Source organism: Callorhinus ursinus, unplaced genomic scaffold (assembly GCF_003265705.2).
Source record: "Callorhinus ursinus isolate GAN/ISIS: 27379988/994484 unplaced genomic scaffold, GSC_fseal_2.0 scaffold6, whole genome shotgun sequence".
NCBI lineage: Eukaryota > Metazoa > Chordata > Mammalia > Carnivora > Otariidae > Callorhinus > Callorhinus ursinus.
The window spans coordinates 49,298,976-49,316,133 of NW_027397068.1; the positions used below are offsets into that span (position 1 = coordinate 49,298,976).

Here is a 17,158-nt window from a genome sequence, read left to right on the forward strand (position 1 = left end):
TTTTAAGTAAGCCCATGAGATTTATATATGAGTCCATATGTGTTTTAACAATTTTTATGACAAATTAGTCCTTTAAAGATACTAGTAGGTAGAAAAAAAGTCAGAGGTGTCTTCTTCTGATTTTATAACTGGGGGAGACAGGGTGGAACCCTCCTACCCTAAAAGGCTAGGTGACAAATGACGGGACAGTAAGCTGCCAATTCAAACAACTGGTGAGAAGTCAGAAGAATGGCAACAGGTTTTTGACAGAAAAACAGGAAAATACAGAGATACATTTCTAAGTGTATTTAGAAAATGTACTTAGAAAATAATATTTGTAAAGATTTCTGATAAAATAGTCATGAGCAACGTGGATTTACCAAAGATTGGTTATGATATTTTTTCCTTGTTTAGGTAGAAATTCTTCAGAGGATAGAAAAATGACTCTTGAAGAGATACATTGTTGATGATGGGGAGGGCATGTGTCATCATAAACACAAAATATGTTTCTTGTTACCTCATGGATGCTCACACAAGATATTATATTATTTTCTAAATGTTGGGCCAGGCACTAAAATCACAGTCTCCACGTTTATCTTTTTGGGTATCTCACATACCTAAAACTGTCTCTAGTGATTTCAAGGAGCTGTGTTTCTGGTAACTGTGCTTGTTGAATTCCCGTACCTCCCATACAGTGTGGGCTGCAGTTAGAGTTCTGCCTTTATAAACACATACTAATTCTTCAGTGTAATTAACTATCAGACTTAGTAATGCACTTTGTCACATTATTAATCTTTTTTTCAGAAATATCTAAGAGCAAATTTCTACAACATCCAACTTTTAAATTCAACATTTATTTTCCAGCACTCAAAAAAAAAAAATGAGAGAGACTCTTGATTCCTTTCTACCATCCCAGATTAATATATTCCATAGCCGTTTCGTTGTATGCAAGAGCCTAGAAAGTAAGTGGACCCAGGGGGGATCTGTTAGAGAAGAACATTAAAATGAGCTACTGAGTACCCCAAATGTCTCAATGGAATTCAAACAAGTAGAGGAAAGTGTCCTTGTCGAGCAGCCAGACCTGTCATGACTCAAGCAAGACCTTGAAAAGGAGACAAGTATTCGGGCCACTTAGTGAAAATCAGACCCCTAGTCAAACGGATGTCACAGAGGGAAGGTACAGGCTTCTGGGGTGCAGTTCTCACCCTGTGTCCTTCCCACAGTCATCCAGAGCTCTTTCCACAAAGCAGGACCCAAGAGCAAGCAATCATACCTACCAAAGTGCAGAGCTCTTTGACAATCAGGTTACCTACCTTCTCCAGAACAAAGAGAGACAGAGTAGGATCAAGGAAGCCAAAACATGAGCTGAGTGAGTTGATGACGAAGGCTATGAGAGCGACCTTGGGCAAAGTGATGAGTTTCCAGAACGAGTGTTCACCTGGATCAGAGTCTTTGGGTAAAAATTTAAAAAATAAAAAAACAAAACAAAACAGAGTAATTAAAATTTTGAACTACTTTGTAAAGTAAAATTGGTAAGGCCATCTTTATTTGGTAATCAAAATAACTGCACCTCTGAGTTTGCCTAAAATTGCCTATTACCTCTATTTGCATATAAATTATTCAAACCTAGAAGCCCCATTGAGTTTTCTTAAAAACAATTTCTCAAATTCATAATCAACTGGAAGTAGAGTGTGAGAAGAGAGGTCTTAGGTTATCGGTTATAAACGAGAAGCAAGTGAGGCCTTTCCCAGATGGGATAGAGAATATGTAAATTTAGCTTTGGTGCATGGGAAACGCCAGAAGCTTTATTAAGGAACAATGTGTGTATGCTGAGAAGGAATCTAAGTTCATCAAAGAGCACAAAACAATTTTTTTTTTTTTCTGATGGCAAAGAAAACACCAGATGGAGAGGGGTGCTACTGAATCATGTGTAAATTACACTGGCATTCAAGGTCAACTGCACGGACCTCACTTCTAGCATTCCCCTTGCTGGAACCCAGCTTCTTCACTGTTCCCAGCAATAGGAATGGTTGTTTCCAAGCCTCGAGTCACATGCTATGACTCTTTCTTTTCCTCCTGCTATTTTTTCAAATTCTATCCGCTCTGTAAGGTCTGGCTGTGGCCGACAAATTTTACCTTCCTCTGTTTCCTGCCTCACTTCTGGTCTCTGCCATACCTTTCAGCACCTAAACTACATTTCGTTTTACATTGTTTACTATTGTTTGGTGATTTTCCTATCTGCCCATTAATTTACTGAGCAAAATCTTTGTTGAGTCAGGTACCATGCAAAACACTAGGCAGACAAAGGCAAAGAAGACAGACCCAGGCCCTGTCCTCACAAAGAAGTTACAGGAAGGAATGGAGAGAGCTAGGATGGAACTAGGAGGGAACCTCCAGAGCCTATGAGAGGGCTGCCTCAACCAAACAAACAAACAAAATCAGGGAAAGCCATATAAAGAAGGTTTCCCTAAAGTAGTGATATCTAAGTTGATGCCCAAAGCATGAGCTTAAGATGAGCAAGCAAAGAAAGAGGAAAGAATAAGCCAGGCACATTATTCCAGGAATGGTACCTTCCAAGACTCAGAAGTCAGGAAAACTATTGTGTGTTTGAGGAAATGCAAGGAGAGAAGCAAAGCTGGAGGATGGAGATTGGCGTAGGGGTCACCAGCAGCGTGGAGAGAGATCATACTGCAGAAGCATGTTTATGCAAGACTCTGTAAAACCTGCTTAGAAGCCTGAGAAATCCCTAGGGAATCCAAACAAGGTGTAGGAATCAGATCTGTGGTTTAAAAAGACATCTCTGTGGCCTTGGGGAGAATGAAGACAAGGGGACCAGTCAGGAGCTGCTACAGTGCTGGGCCAGAGATGATATTGGCCGGGTGTGGACATGGAAGTTCTTCGAGGGCGAGGATCAGCACTTGTAGATCCTCATTTCTCCAAAAACACTTGTCATGGTCCATTACTTAATTCTTGGTGAATAAGGAGCCAGTATGGAGCAAAATACAAAAAATGTACAAGAATGGTTCAAGAATTTTGAGTGTTACATTTAGACTTGGTCAGGATTCAAGGGATAAAGTTAAACCATGATGTTAGTTTCTTATTTATCAGCCAAATAGTCAATGGTGAACCAAATGTGAGCACAGTCCAGGATGCTCAACTACAGAAGGTGTGCAGTTAGACTTAGAAAGAAGACAAACACCACCAGATGGCTTGGTGCAATAGGGCCAGCAGGGAGAGACTTCATTTGGTGCGGACTTTGAATGGTTTATTAAAGATGTTCATTAGTCACCTTTGAGATATAAATTATAGAAGATCAATTTTAATCCGTTATATTTATTTGCATATAAAAGGCATTAAGGATTTATGGTATAAGATAAACTATTATGGCAGAAATGGTCGCCTTCTCTAAATCCAAAGTGGGAAAAATGAGAAATCACAATGAGACTACATAAGAACGCCCAAAGAAACAAACACATGAGTTTAATTAAACTGTGGAAGAAACTCAAGTGATGAAAGCCCCTTAGGATGCGGTATCTGCTTCAAGAGACACATGGCAGAATCACCTGGGGAGCTTTTCTAAGCTACTCAGGTACTCTCCCTGCTCCCCACAATTTTGCCCTATTCTTTCAGAGGGATGGGACCCTTGGTTGACAATGCTGCCACAGGAAGCTACTGTTAGAGGTGGGGAAGCAGGGAGGGAAGTGGGGTACCCCTTATGTATGAGGGGGCGGGAAAAATGCTGACCACTGCAGCACTACTTACTCGGCATTTAGTTGGGTGATTGAGAAGGTTCGGAAAGACTTCCCAGAAGAGGTAATACAAAGTAAGTTTTGAAGGATGAGGAGCGGTCAGAGCAGATGGGAAGGGGAGAGATTTCAGATCATGTGATTCCTCTACCGAAATCTCACAACGGCTCCTCATGGCGTTCAAGACAAAGCTCACGCTTCACAGATTTAGGGATCTTTAATAAGAGGACTGGCACATCACATCCGTGACTGTTTTAGAAATACTTCATTAGAGGAGTACAGAAGAGGGGACTTGGTGAGCAGATACAAAGGGTAAGAGAGAGGGAGAGACTAAAGTTGACTCTTAAAACCCCAGAGCTAGAACCACGCTGTCTTATGAGTCTAGAAGGAGGTAAAGGAGTGGGGTAGAACTGGTGGGACACAAAATTCTGCCAATATCATCAAAATAAAAGAAAATTTCATTTTCTAGCTTCTATCCATAAGCTCTCCAAAAACATTAATTTTAGAAAGTACTCCTTCAGAGGAACACCTAAATCTGTATTTACAGTCTTAACATTATCAATCTCAGAGGTTTTTTTTAATACCAATTTTTTCCAATCTAAATAGAAGATCCTTCCATAGATGAACAGCAACTTTGCCAAACCATTTTGTTCATGAAAATATAGCTAACTGGGACTTTGTTAAGTTCAGTGAAAATGCTGGGAGATTTTAATCGAGGAATAACAGAAATGCGGAGAAATAAGTGCCAAGTAACTAGGCTGGTGGCAGTCAGGAGGGGCTGCAAAAGATACCACGTGCTGGGGGGAGGTAGGAGAGAAGGAGAGCAGGCCAAGACTCTAGAAGTAAAGATGAGGGGCCGGTCTAGGGCCTCATCACAGAAGTTCTAAATGCCCTGTCCTCCCATGAATTAATAAGCAAAGTCTTTTTTCCCTATACAGTGTGGTAAAGGGTTGACAGAACTCTTTTCCCCACTGCATGAGACCCGGACCTGGTGTCAGTTTCTTGATTATCAGCCCAGTGTTCATCTGGGAACCAAGCAACCAGGATGCCCGACCACAGAAACCACTGTCTTATAAGCAGAAAGACTGACAAGCACCGCCTTGCTTTTCAGGGGGGTAGTGCTTCTCTAGAAACTTTCTCTAGCTCTCTCCTCTCCAGCCTTCAAGTTAGCTCTCCAGCTCTGTTCCCTTCATCACCTGATAAGGGTCAAACGCCAACGATGTTACTAGGCAGTCTTGCTGGTAATAAAAATAACCTTTTTGTGGTACATGTCATCCTTAGAGAAGAAACTAGAAATGAAACACCACACTTGGTGCCTCCCTGAGTGTGCTGACTCGGGCGTGTCCCTCATGGTGACCCCAGCAGCTTATGTCCATGGAGCTGTTACAGGATAGGTTGACTCTTATACGGCATGAAGGTTTGAAGCCAGGGTGACCACCATTACTGCCCGATGCGGCTCTGTGTTCTCCCACCAGCAGCTGGGAGGACCACTGGGGAGAAGGTCTGACCCCGCCCTCTTGGCTGCAGGCCTTCCAAGAAGACAGTGCCATTTGTGGCCTTTGATAACTTGTCATTCCGAATATTGAATTAAGTCCAAGAAGACCTCTGGTGGGCACTTCACAGGGTGATGTTTTATCATGAGAAATTAAATATTTGTTAGTTCTAAAGGTTAGAAAGAATTTGTAACATATAGAAATTCATATAAACTGCCTACAGCAACATTTCTGAAAAGAGAATCAGTTCTTTTAGGGTGTTCCATAAATCTATTATCGATTATATAAAAAAGTGAGTATTTGTTAAATTGGTCTCCTATAAAGGCATAAAAATTCTTAAATTTCAGATTCTTAATATGAGTAATAAATGCGGTCTTACCATAATTAGGTAAAATGTACACGTTGAGTGGTACCATCAGCAGAACTATGCATCCCAGAAAAATAAAAGGCACCTCATAGCCAAAGGATTGATACAAGAAGCCACCTAAAGGAGGCCCTAACACTAGTCCCAGTCCAGAAAAAATCTCAAGACTTCCCTAAAAATGGGGGGGGGAAAGAAAATTGAGTCAATATAGTTTGTTTGAAGAATTAACAAATAAAGATTTAATGGACACTATCTGAAAAAATTCTATCCACTTCACAATTTATACACACAAACCCATACAAACCCAAGATGAGCCAAAAACTTAAACATACATATTGAAATCATAGAAATACTAGAAAAATAAAATATGGCAGGCTTTTTTTTTTAAGATTTTATTTATTTATTTGACAGAGAGAAAGCGAGAGAGGGAACACAAGCAGGGGGAATGTGAGAGGGAGAAGCAGGCTTCCCACTGAGCAGGGAGCCTGATGCGGGGCTCGATCCCAGGACCCTGGGATCGTGACCTGAGCCGAAGGCAGATGCCCAACGACTGAGCCACCCAGGCGCCTGGCAGGCTTTTTTTTTTTTTTTTTTTTTAATACTTATGGTGGAGAAGTTTTTCTAATTGCAACATAAAACTCACAAGACACAGAAGAAAAAAATTCATAAATCTGATTATGTGAAAATATGAAAACCAATGAATGGTTTAAGTACATCAAAAGAAAAATGAAGAACAGGGAAAAAATACTGACAAAGGACTAATTTCCCCAAATATATCAAGAGAGCTAATACTAATCAATGGGGGGAAATAATAAACAACCCAATAGGAAAATGAGCAAATGCTATAAGTAGACTATTGACACATAAAACAAAATACAAATAGCTCTTAGGCATGTAAAACAAAACTCATCCTCACTTTCAAAAGAAGCAAACAGTTAAACCACAAGATACCAGTTTTTACCAATCACCCATCAAATGCTCTGCTGCCAAAAAAAGTGAGGAAAGCAACCCACACATACAGTGCTGGTGAATGAACACAGGAGGGTAATTTGGCAAATCCATCAATATTACAAACGCACATACTCTCTGACCCAGAATGCCATTCCGGAAATTTAATTTACGGTCACAGCCATAAGGATGTGATATGGTATATGCACAAGCTTATGTGTTGTAGCACTGCTTACATCAGCAAAAGATGTCAACAATCTAAATATTCATCAACCCTTTGAGTAAACTATGGCTGTATGTTACCTCCATATAATGGAGTACTATATAGTGCCACTAAAGGGAAAAAAGAGTAAGAAACTCTTCATATATAGGCAAGAAAGAACTCCAAGATGATTTCACTGTTAGTCTAAGAGCAAGGCTCTGACGAGTGTAGAGCATGCCACCACCAGTGTAAAGGGAACAAAGGGGGAAGGAATCATGTCCTGTGTGTGAGCATGCACGTGCTCACACTCATACGTGTTCACACCTGTTCATACATCCATGGAATCACTCTAGAAGGAAACTATAATCTCTGTAGCCTCCTGGGAGAACGATGTTGGACTGTGTGCCTGGACAACAGGTGTGCCCACGAAGGTGAGGAAAAGTAATATATAGAATACATTCACTACATTCTATATTTCCTTTGGCAACCTTTGAATTTTGTACCGTATAAAATTCTTTTTGGTTAAAATTAAAATCAACAAAACAGTGCTATGGAAGATACTTTACTATTAAAAAACTCTTATAGAAATTGTGCCATTTTAAACCAATCTAGTCTTTAGGGGTGCTAAGCAGAGACTGTGGCCGGCAAACTTGCATCCTCAGATCTCACAGATTACACAAAAGTAGTCCATTGGTAACTTTCAATTTCATGTAGGAATTTTGCATTTAGTCACAAGGAAGCCATCCAGATCAACTACCATGTTAGATGTGTCAGCTTTTGGCTGCAATTTTTTATACAGAAATGGGGTATGGCAACATGAATTTCCCCAATTGATCAGAAAATCGAAGGGACTATTGCCTTCATCACAGGAATTTCTTGGGCAGCACCTTCCAGAGTGTTCCACAGAACAGCAGCTCTTTAAGAGTCAAAAAGTGGTTCCATAGTCAAATTGAGTTGTGGAAAATTAAATAAAATATCTTTACTACAGGATTTCTCAGAGCCTTAATACAGTCATGTGAAAGTTGGAGGACAGCACAGGGACACTCCAAACATTTTACCCACAAAACCTTGTTTTACAGAGCATGTCAATGTCCTCGTGTTCTTCTGAACCATTTCTGAGAAATGTATTTCTGGGAAATGTAAACAACACACCTGTCATGGTGGTTATCACTGCATGCCACATGGCCCCAGAACCTAAAATGAGCCTGAGCAGCCAGCTAGCTAACTATAGATACAGATATTTAATAAAAAGTGGGAAGAAATAATTACCTACACAGCAAAAATACTAATGGCCAAAACTATAGTATTAATATGGGTAAATAAGGGCATTCTTGGCACTAAGCTGATGAGGTCCTAAAGTCTAAAGGATAATTATTCCTTCTGAGGGCTGCATTTGGTCTGATATGCAAACCACAGGTCCTTCAGGAGTGCTTGGGTCCAGAGGAGAGAGCCATAAGAGAGCCTGTTTGGGGTCGGAGGCAGTAGCCACGAGCTGAGACAGAAATCTGGTATGTCACTAATATTAGATGTCCAGGCAATATATGGGAATGTATGTCAATCAAGTTCTGGATTTGGGGGAAAGTAAGAGAGCACACAAGGACTTCAAGCTCTCTCAGATTCCTACCATGGATGTGGGAAAAGTAGAGAAAGGACTCAAGCATGAATCAAGTGGCCACTAGGGAACTGTCCACTGTTGCTCAGTCACAGTCTGGGTACAGAGAGACAACAAAATACAACTGGGGAGCTCATTTTGTTTGGTTTGGTTTTGAATGGTAAAAAGAATAGTTAGTGTGAACCACACTTACCTGCCAAGCTGCTCATTGAGGGAATCCTAAGCCTAGGAAGAGACCTAAGTAAGGCTAATGGTACATTTGCTGACAGCCTGCTGCTGGAAGTAGTAATTGGGGTAAAAGGTAACCAAAACACCGAAAATAAGAAAAAGCAGATCTCAAAGAAAGTGTTAACTTGGAAAGGGCAAATATTTTAGCTTACATGAAGAGGAACATAGGAAACGTGTACAAAATACTTACCAACACTGTAGCCACATTATTTGGAAAAGCCTTTACAAGAATGGAAAAAGAAGCAGTTATTGCCGCCGCAAAGCTGACTGCATCTGCCACTCTCACTAGAAAACACATAGCAATAAATATCGGTCCTTCTGGAACTTGGTCCAATACACTAAAAAAGAACAAGACAATTCTCAAATGCCAGGCTGGTTTTTATTGTATCTCAACTCACTGAAAATAGTATCTCACCCACAGTTCTCACAGTAAATCTCTTTAGAATATGATTTTTTTTTCAGTTGCTTTGTTACACTTTCAGTAGAAGGGAATTATCTCTTTGTTGGGTGACAGTCTGAGTCAGAGTGACAGTTTCATTGCGCTTTTGTGCTGACAAAACTGGCCCTCTACATGATAATCCTAAATCAGCTTTCTGAAGTATGTAGAATCACCCCGACAAGAACATATACAAAAGAAAGACTCCTTGGTCTCAGGTACCCCTCAGTGGTAGAACTCAAATCTTTAAGGAAAAAAAAAAAAAAAGAATACAGAAAATAGAAGGCCATCCCTCCTCCCCTGCAAAAAAAGAAAAAGTAAAAAAACAAAAAACAAACAAAACAAACAAAAAAACCCACTTAGTTGGATATGAAGGCTTCCTGACCTTCCTTCATCATAATCTTACTGTACTCCTTCCATTCCTCTATGCTCCCCAAGAAGTTGTGTAGGCTCTTCCATATGATTTGCCACTATGTTGTTGGTGCAAGGACTCTAAGCTTAAGAACTTTTATAGCTATTTTGCCTCTGGCACTGATTTTCCCTTTTCCGGAGGAGGGGAAACAGCACTGGGGGGAACCATTCTGAAGGGAGCACATAACTCAAACCTGGCCAATCAGAGCGCCCCCCTCCCCCACACTGCCCGTGTTGCAGAGATGGGTCACCAACAAAGATCAGGCCAATGGCTCCATTCTGTGAATCTACTGGAAGCTCAGGAAAAGTGGGAAGCTGCTGGAGAATTCTTCCTATGGGAGCTGCTGGGGAACTCTCGCTACCACAAGGGGACAGCCTGTCCGAGAACACAAGAAGAGGAAAGCAAAACCAGGAGCTTGAGAAAGATTTTTGATGATGTTATTTTAACATCTGTCTCCTGAGGTGCTTCAGCTGATTCTTTAATGCACGTTGCGCTTGAGCCACAATATATCCGTGACTCAGAAAAGTGAGTTAAGTTTCTGTCACTCACACTCATAGGAGCCCTGATGAACAGATTCAGAAGCCACTTAACGGTAAGTCCTTAGAAGACCTTTTCCTTCATTTGCCCTATCCTCTAAACACCCAGTTCCCATCACCAATAGCTACATGCCGGGCCCTCAACAGGCAATCAATGGTACTGACTGATTTAGAGAATCCGTTAACATTTTAAACTGAAGATAAATTATGAAATCTATTCAAGCGCCCAAACATATCAGAACATGACTTACCCAAAGAGAATTGTGACTCCTCCTGAGACAAACATTCCTGCTACAAACATAAATTTTGCTCCAATTTGTACAAGCTATAATAAATGTCAGAGAAGAGTGATAAATTGATGACTGTTACAAGTCCACATCCACATAAACAAATCCACTGCATCAGAAAATATAAGGTTTAGGAAATATATATACAATTAATATAAGATTATAATAATTCTTTAGTGGAATAACAACATACATTGCTTGCAAACATGGAAGAAGTGAAAAATCAATCAACCCACTATGGTATATGAAGTCAGTCAGTCAGAGAAAGACCAATACCATATGATCTCACTCATTTGTGGAATTTAAGAAACAAAACAAATGAGCAAAGGGGAAGAAAGAGACAGAAACCCAAACCAAGAAACAGATTCTTAGCCATAGAGCACAAACTGCTGGTTACCAGAAGGGAGGTGGGTGGGGGGATGGGTCAAATAGGTGATGGGGATGAAGGAGGGCACTTGTTGGGATGAGCACCAGGTGTTTCATGGAAGTGTCGAATCACTATATTGTGCACCTGAAACTAATATTACACTGATGTTAACTAACTGGAATTCAAATAAAAACTTAAAAAAAAATCAATCAACCCTAAGAATGGAAACATCAACAGCATAATTCATAAAATATAATGGTGGCTATTTCTGTATCAATGGAAATTCTAGACTTATAAATTAGAATAACTCATTATACAATATATAAAAATTAAAAGGTTCATATGAACTTTAATACTTACATATTTTCCAAATACCAAAGATGCCAGCAAGTCAAACAAAGCGTAACATCCAAAGATCATACCCGTAACTGTATTGCTGACTCCTTTCTTTTCAGCCTTTAAAGGAACAGAAAAGGACAAAGTTTGAAAGACAAATTCTCATCCATGTGGAAAGATGGAGCTATTAGATCAGAGCATTGTTTTCTTGTAACCTTTATCTGCATAGCAATTTCAAAGATTATCATTTTAAAATAAGCAGGATGGGGAAGGAAGGGAAACTATAGTAAAACCTAGTCTCTGACATGAAAACTGTTCTCTCACCATACCCATAAGGAACTGTTGGCTTTATAATCTTGAGAAAGAAAAACAAAGCTGGAGGCAATGCATTTCATGATTTCAAATATAAATTATAGGGGTGCCTGAGTGGCTCAGTCGGGTAAGCATCTGACTTGATTTTAGCTCAGGTCATGATCTCAGGATCATGAGATCAAGCCCCAGAGTGGGGTTCTGTGCTGGACATAGAGTCTGCTCAAGATTCTCTCTCTCCCTCTCCCTCTGTCCCGCCCCCTGCCCCCACTCTCGCACATGCATGCACACTCAATTAATTAATTAATAACAAAGCTGAAGTAATTAAAACAGCATGGTACTGGCATAAAAACAAACATATGGAACAGATTAGAGAGCCTAGAAATAAACCCACAAACATATGGTCAATTGATCTTCCACAAGGGTGTCAAGGACACAATGAAGAAAGGATAGTCTCTTCAACAAATGGCATTGGGGAAACTAGACATCCACAAACAAAAGAATGAAATCGGACCCCTGTCTCATACCCACTCACGAAATCAACTCAAAATGACTTAAATATAAGACCTGAAACTGTCAAACTCCTCAAAGGGGGGGTGCTTCTTGACGTTGGTCTTGGCAATGATTTCTTGGATTTGACACCAAAAGCTCAGGCAATAAAACCAAAAGTAGACAGATGGGATGAGAACTCGGTGATCAATAAGCCAAGGAGAGAGGCCTGAACAGATCCCTCCCTCACAGTCCTCAGAAGGAACCAACCTTGCCAACACCTTGATCCCAGACTTGCAGCATCCAGAACTGTTAGACAATGAATTTCTGTTGTTTAAGCCACCCAGTTTGTGGTGCTTCGTTATGGCAGTGCTAGCAAACTTAAACAGGTACCTCAACAGGAAGATATCATCAAAGGAGTCGATAAAGATATGCAAAGAACATTCACTGGTTGAGTCCCATTATCCATGCATGTCCTTTGCTTAGTCGATCTGGTAAGTATTTAATCCTAGAGTCTGACATTATTTATATAATGGCTTTGCAACTAACATTTATTGGACTCGCACTATGAGCCAGGATCTCTATTAAGTGCTGTTTTACATGCTTTCTAACAACAGTTAAATAAGGTACGTATTTTTAGCTGGCCCTGTTTTATAGATGAGGAGGCAGACGTGCAAAAATTACACGGTCATGGCAGCCATGAGAGTTTCCATCTTGAGCAGGTTCCCACATTTGCTGTGGAGATGGGATGGTGACTCCAGATATCCCAGAACCATATTCCATGGCAGCAGCTAAATATCACTTTTGGAATGTGGAGGCTGCTTCCCATTAGAAAAGCAAGAAGAGCTATTAAAAGCAATTTCTAGTTCACATGTTGTCCTGTGACAAAGGAGGAGGGTGCCAGAAAAAGGATGAGTAGAAATAGGAATCCTGCACAAGACTTTAAGAAGGGCCCTGTTCCTCCTTTGTCTGATTAGCTCTAGCTAATAGGAAGGATACATGCAGGAGGAAAGGTAAGTTTTCCCAGTGCATTTGGCAACCACTAGGCTTTATTATAATAAGAAATGAAAAGGAAGAGCCCACTCTTTGTATCTAGGTCTTTTAAAGTTAGAATGCTCTCTCCCTGCCTCTGTCTTCTTTCCTTCAGCCTTCCCTCCTGTAAACAAAAAAACTAAATAAAAAACTTAAAAGTACGGCATAAGGAATATCAATACTTCAATAACTTTGAATGGTGACACATGGAAACTACATTCATTGTGGTGAGCACTGCATAATGTATAGAACTGTCTAATTGCTATGTTGTAGACATGAAACTAATATAACAATGTACGTCAACTCTATGGCAAACCTTTTTAAAAAGATTGGAAAAATTATTAACAAAATAATAAAAAATCAGGGCTTCTGGGTGGCTCAGTCGGTTAAGTGTCTGCCTTCAGCTCAGGTCATGATCTCAGGGTCCCGGGATCAAGCCCCACATCAGGCTCCCTGTTCAGCGGGGAGACTGCTTCTCCCTCTCCCTCTGCCCCTCCCTCACCTCGTACTATCTGTCTCTCACTCTGCTCTCTCTCTCCATCAAATAAATAAATAAAGTCTTTAAAAAAATAAATTAAAAAAAATTAAAAAACCACACATCTGTAGTCTGGTTTTCCTTTGTATTCCACTAAGAGGAAGCCAACATTAGTTGCTCTGAGTTCCAGCTAAGCCAGGAAATGCTCTGCTAACCTGCTGTTCCAGTTGCTCTAGTTCTTCTCTTAATTCCAGAGGCTCTACCCATCATTTTATTTCCTGAAACCCAAAATTGATCAGGCTACTCTGTCTTGTTCAAACATCCAGGATGACTTCTCGCTAACATCTTTGGCATGCAGGGAGGGACCCTTGTCTTCCAGCTCCCCCTGCCTCCTGTCGGACCTCCCTCCAGCCCAGTCCCAAGCCACATCAAGTTGTCTGCTTTCCCCAAGAACATGCTATTTACTTTGGTAATCCCATGACTATCTCAACCTATTTCTTTCCTACAACACCTTCGCCTCTGTTGTTCACCTTGAGAACTACATTTCTCAAGATTCACCTTGGATCTATCCCATGAAGTCCCTTTGAGTAATACCCCTTTGTCTCCCTCCCTCTCTCCTTCCCTCACTACCCTCACACAGGACAAAATTAACCATTCCTTTCTCTAGAGTCTCCTAACAATTTGAACGGCCTTTTGGTAAAGGGTGTCCAAATACTCTGCAACTTAACTTTTTTTTCACTCCCAGTGGATTGACAAGAGAGGGACATTTTCCTGATCTCTTTTCTGCCCTAACACATCCAATGCCTGCATACCCTAGAGCAGAAGGCCATTAACGCTCCCACTCCCATTCAGTAAAGAGAACTAAATTAGACCGGTCACTGAACTTCTGAGTCTTGTTTTCGTTGGCAAAATGATGAGATTCTCACTATTCTGCCTATCTCTTATGGAGTAGCTGCAGAGACCAAATGGGATAAACGTGTGGGAAAGCACAGGAGAACTAAAAAGCACTGTATGGGTACAGAGTCACATTGTTCCTTCAGCAGAGAAGCCATTTCCAGCCATTTCCATCCTCCTTGGTAACACACAGAATGCAGGACTCCATGTTATCAAGGCAGTGAGAGGCCTGAGAGCGCAGTAAGAGCTGAGGCTTTGGCAAAGAGTGCAAAGCCAGTACCGGTCCTTTCAGGCTACATCCCACCCACCTCCAGATTTCAGGTGGATTCTCTAGGAGTTAATTCCCTTTGAGTCTGTGTCGGGGCGCCAGGATGGCTCAGTTGGTTAAGCGTCCGCCTTCGGCCCAGGTCATGATCTCAGGGTCCTGGGATCAAGCCCCGTGTTGGGCTTCCTGCTCAGTGGGGAGGCTGCTTCTCCCTCTGCCCTGCTCGTACTCTCTCTCTCTCAAATGAATAAATAAATAAAACCTTTAAAAAAAAAAGTCCCTTTGACTCTGTGTCATGACCTGTAAACCCACATAAAAGGCAATGATTGGAAGGAACTAGCAAATATTAATCAGAATTCCTCCTTGGTACAAACCATCGCCACTAGATCCCATAAGAAATTCAAGTCGAAAAAAGGGGATTTAGTGGGACCATGTCTTTCTAATTCCAAAATTTTAATAAGCTAAAAACTCCAGGACACAAACTTCCTGTCTTAGCCCATACTTTTTGCAATAATGCTAAAATCTCGATTACTCAGAGCACCCCCTTTGTTTCAGTTGCAGAAACCAAACAAACATTTATCAAACTACATGGTAAGCAAAGTCATCCTCAGAAGGTCAATTATATTTAGGTGAGTTATCTCCCAAGAGGATTTTCTTTCTGACTGGATTTTCTTCTCTGGTATCAAATATTCCATCAGAAGTCTTACTGTTTACTAAAGTCATATGCATCATCTTTACTAAATGCAGATTTTTACATTTTACACACCATAAAATGAAATAATTCAAAGTGCTTCTTAAAAAATTAAAATTCATCAAAATATAAAAATGTCTCACCTCCTTGGGGAAAAAGGGTCCAAGGATAGAATAGCACATCATAGAACCCAAGTTAATGGAAGCTGCTGAAATCAGTACAAAGAGCTGTTCTCTTGAAAGCTGTCTGGGTGTCTCTCTTGCATTTCCTGGAGGGTCATCACCTTAAATGCAAACATGCTACAATTACAGGCATATAATTGGGATTACTGATCGAAGTTTGCCACTTTTGTGCACGCTGAAGATAATATTTGCAGAGCTAAGAGCTATTCTGAATATAGCACATTTGGCCAAATGTCACACAAAACTCGTACATCACTCCCATTTTGAAAACATATCATTTTCAGGGCAGAATTTATCAAACCATCTGATCTGTTTCGCCTTCACTATCTCCTCCACCTTTAATAAAATCTTTCAAGAAGGATGAGGCAACAAGGAGATCTCCAAAGGGTACTGCTCCCTAAAGTATAATGTAATTCCTCAAGTTACTAGCTTCATATGCTACATGGACTCAAAATGTTCTAAGAAGCACATCAAGTTAGCTGTTCATTAAGATTTCTAGGGTAGTACTGAAGTTAAGTGTAAGTAGGAGAAAACAAGCTAAAGCACTCAATTGGCGAATGAATACTTACAATGGCATGCTGCTGGAAAGACAAGTCCCACAAATCCACACATATTTTACACTAATAACTGGCCTTTTGCATTGACTATTTCAATACTTATTTCCAGGGCTAAGTATTCATTTAATTTAAAGACAACAGCTCAATTACTCAGTTTCAAATATTCAGCAAATTTATCAGTCATTTTTAAATTCAGTGGCTTGGAGAAAAAGAAATTCAAGTAAGAAAACTACTTGGTTTGCTCTACTTTTCAGAGGTTGCTATTGCAGTCCAGGGGAAAAAAATCTGTGCAAGATGAGGAAGTCTCAAGAATCTTTGCAAAACTTCTGGAATAGATGAGGAAGGGAACTGAAAGTTAAAAGGAGGGAGCAACAGTAGGTGCTCGAAATGTAATGTTTACCTTGGTCTAATGGCATCTTATTTGAATGCATCCCCAAACACACGATATTTATAAAAGCAGCGCTACATAGGAGAAAAGTCTTCAGAGACCTCGCTCGCTCGCCCTGGCCCTGAACTTTAACCCCCTCCGGAGAGAGAGAAACTCTAACCCGAAGCCTCCCGCCAGGCCCCACAGCCTTTTCGAATTTCTCCCAAACAAACGAAGCTAAAACTAATTCAACCGTCGGTAAAGGGGACAGGACCCTCGCCACCAAGGGGTGTCTGTCCGCGCCGCTCTCGGTCACCTCTGGGGAGGCGTGGGCCCTCCGGGTCCCCTGGCGCGTCCATGCGCGCGATGCGCGGTGCGCGGACTCTCGCGCCGCGGCTCCGGGGTCCAAGCCCGCGCCCTCGGACTCGACCTCGCAGGAGCCCACGAGCTGGCGGCGCCTGCTCAGCCTGACCCTGGCATTGTCGATTCCCCGCGGGCAGCGGTGGCCCGGGAGCTGCCCGCAGCCTGGGAGGACACCTAGGCACTCCGGGAGGCGGGGCGGGGGCGGGGGCGGGGGTGGAACAGCGCCTTTTTTTTTTTTTTTTTTTTTTAAAGACACAGGCTACTACCATACTCCACGCCCTTGGATAGGCTGTACTTTTCATTCTGTATGGGGTGGGGTGGGGGGAGAACTACCTACATTCCCCCTAGCCTGAAGTGAGTAAAATGTATTTCCAGTAAAGGTAAGAAAGGAAGCTTATATAGGCCTAGAAAAGATGGGCTACCACCTTACTGTCACCATCACAACTTGCGCGCGTGTGTGCGCGCACGCGCGCGCACGCGCGCGCGCACACACACGCACAGGCTTCACTTATCTTCAACCTTATTTACTATTTGGGAATAGTTAACATTTGAGGACTGGGAAATTCTTGATTTGGGACCAACATAAAA

At 41.3% G+C, this 17,158-nt stretch overlaps 1 protein-coding gene across 3 annotated transcripts in view; it reads right to left on the reverse strand.

Annotated features, from left to right (window-relative positions):
* SLC18B1 (solute carrier family 18 member B1) overlaps positions 1-17,158 on the reverse strand; it is a 43,911-nt gene that overhangs the window by 8,203 nt on the left and 18,550 nt on the right. For 2 of the 3 annotated variants that reach the window (XM_025861012.2, XM_025861002.2), the window contains exons 1-7: positions 16,524-16,749; positions 15,245-15,384; positions 10,971-11,066; positions 10,208-10,281; positions 8,763-8,910; positions 5,598-5,754; positions 1,293-1,429 (exon numbers count right to left, since the gene is read on the reverse strand). In XM_025861012.2, coding sequence (XP_025716797.1) covers positions 1,293-1,429; positions 5,598-5,754; positions 8,763-8,910; positions 10,208-10,281; positions 10,971-11,066; positions 15,245-15,384; positions 16,524-16,566 — 795 coding nt within the window. In that variant the 5' untranslated portion in view covers positions 16,567-16,749. Of the gene's footprint in view, positions 1-1,292; positions 1,430-5,597; positions 5,755-8,762; positions 8,911-10,207; positions 10,282-10,970; positions 11,067-15,244; positions 15,385-16,523; positions 16,750-17,158 lie in introns of those variants that run through there. The other variant, XM_073893945.1, reaches the window with a different exon arrangement.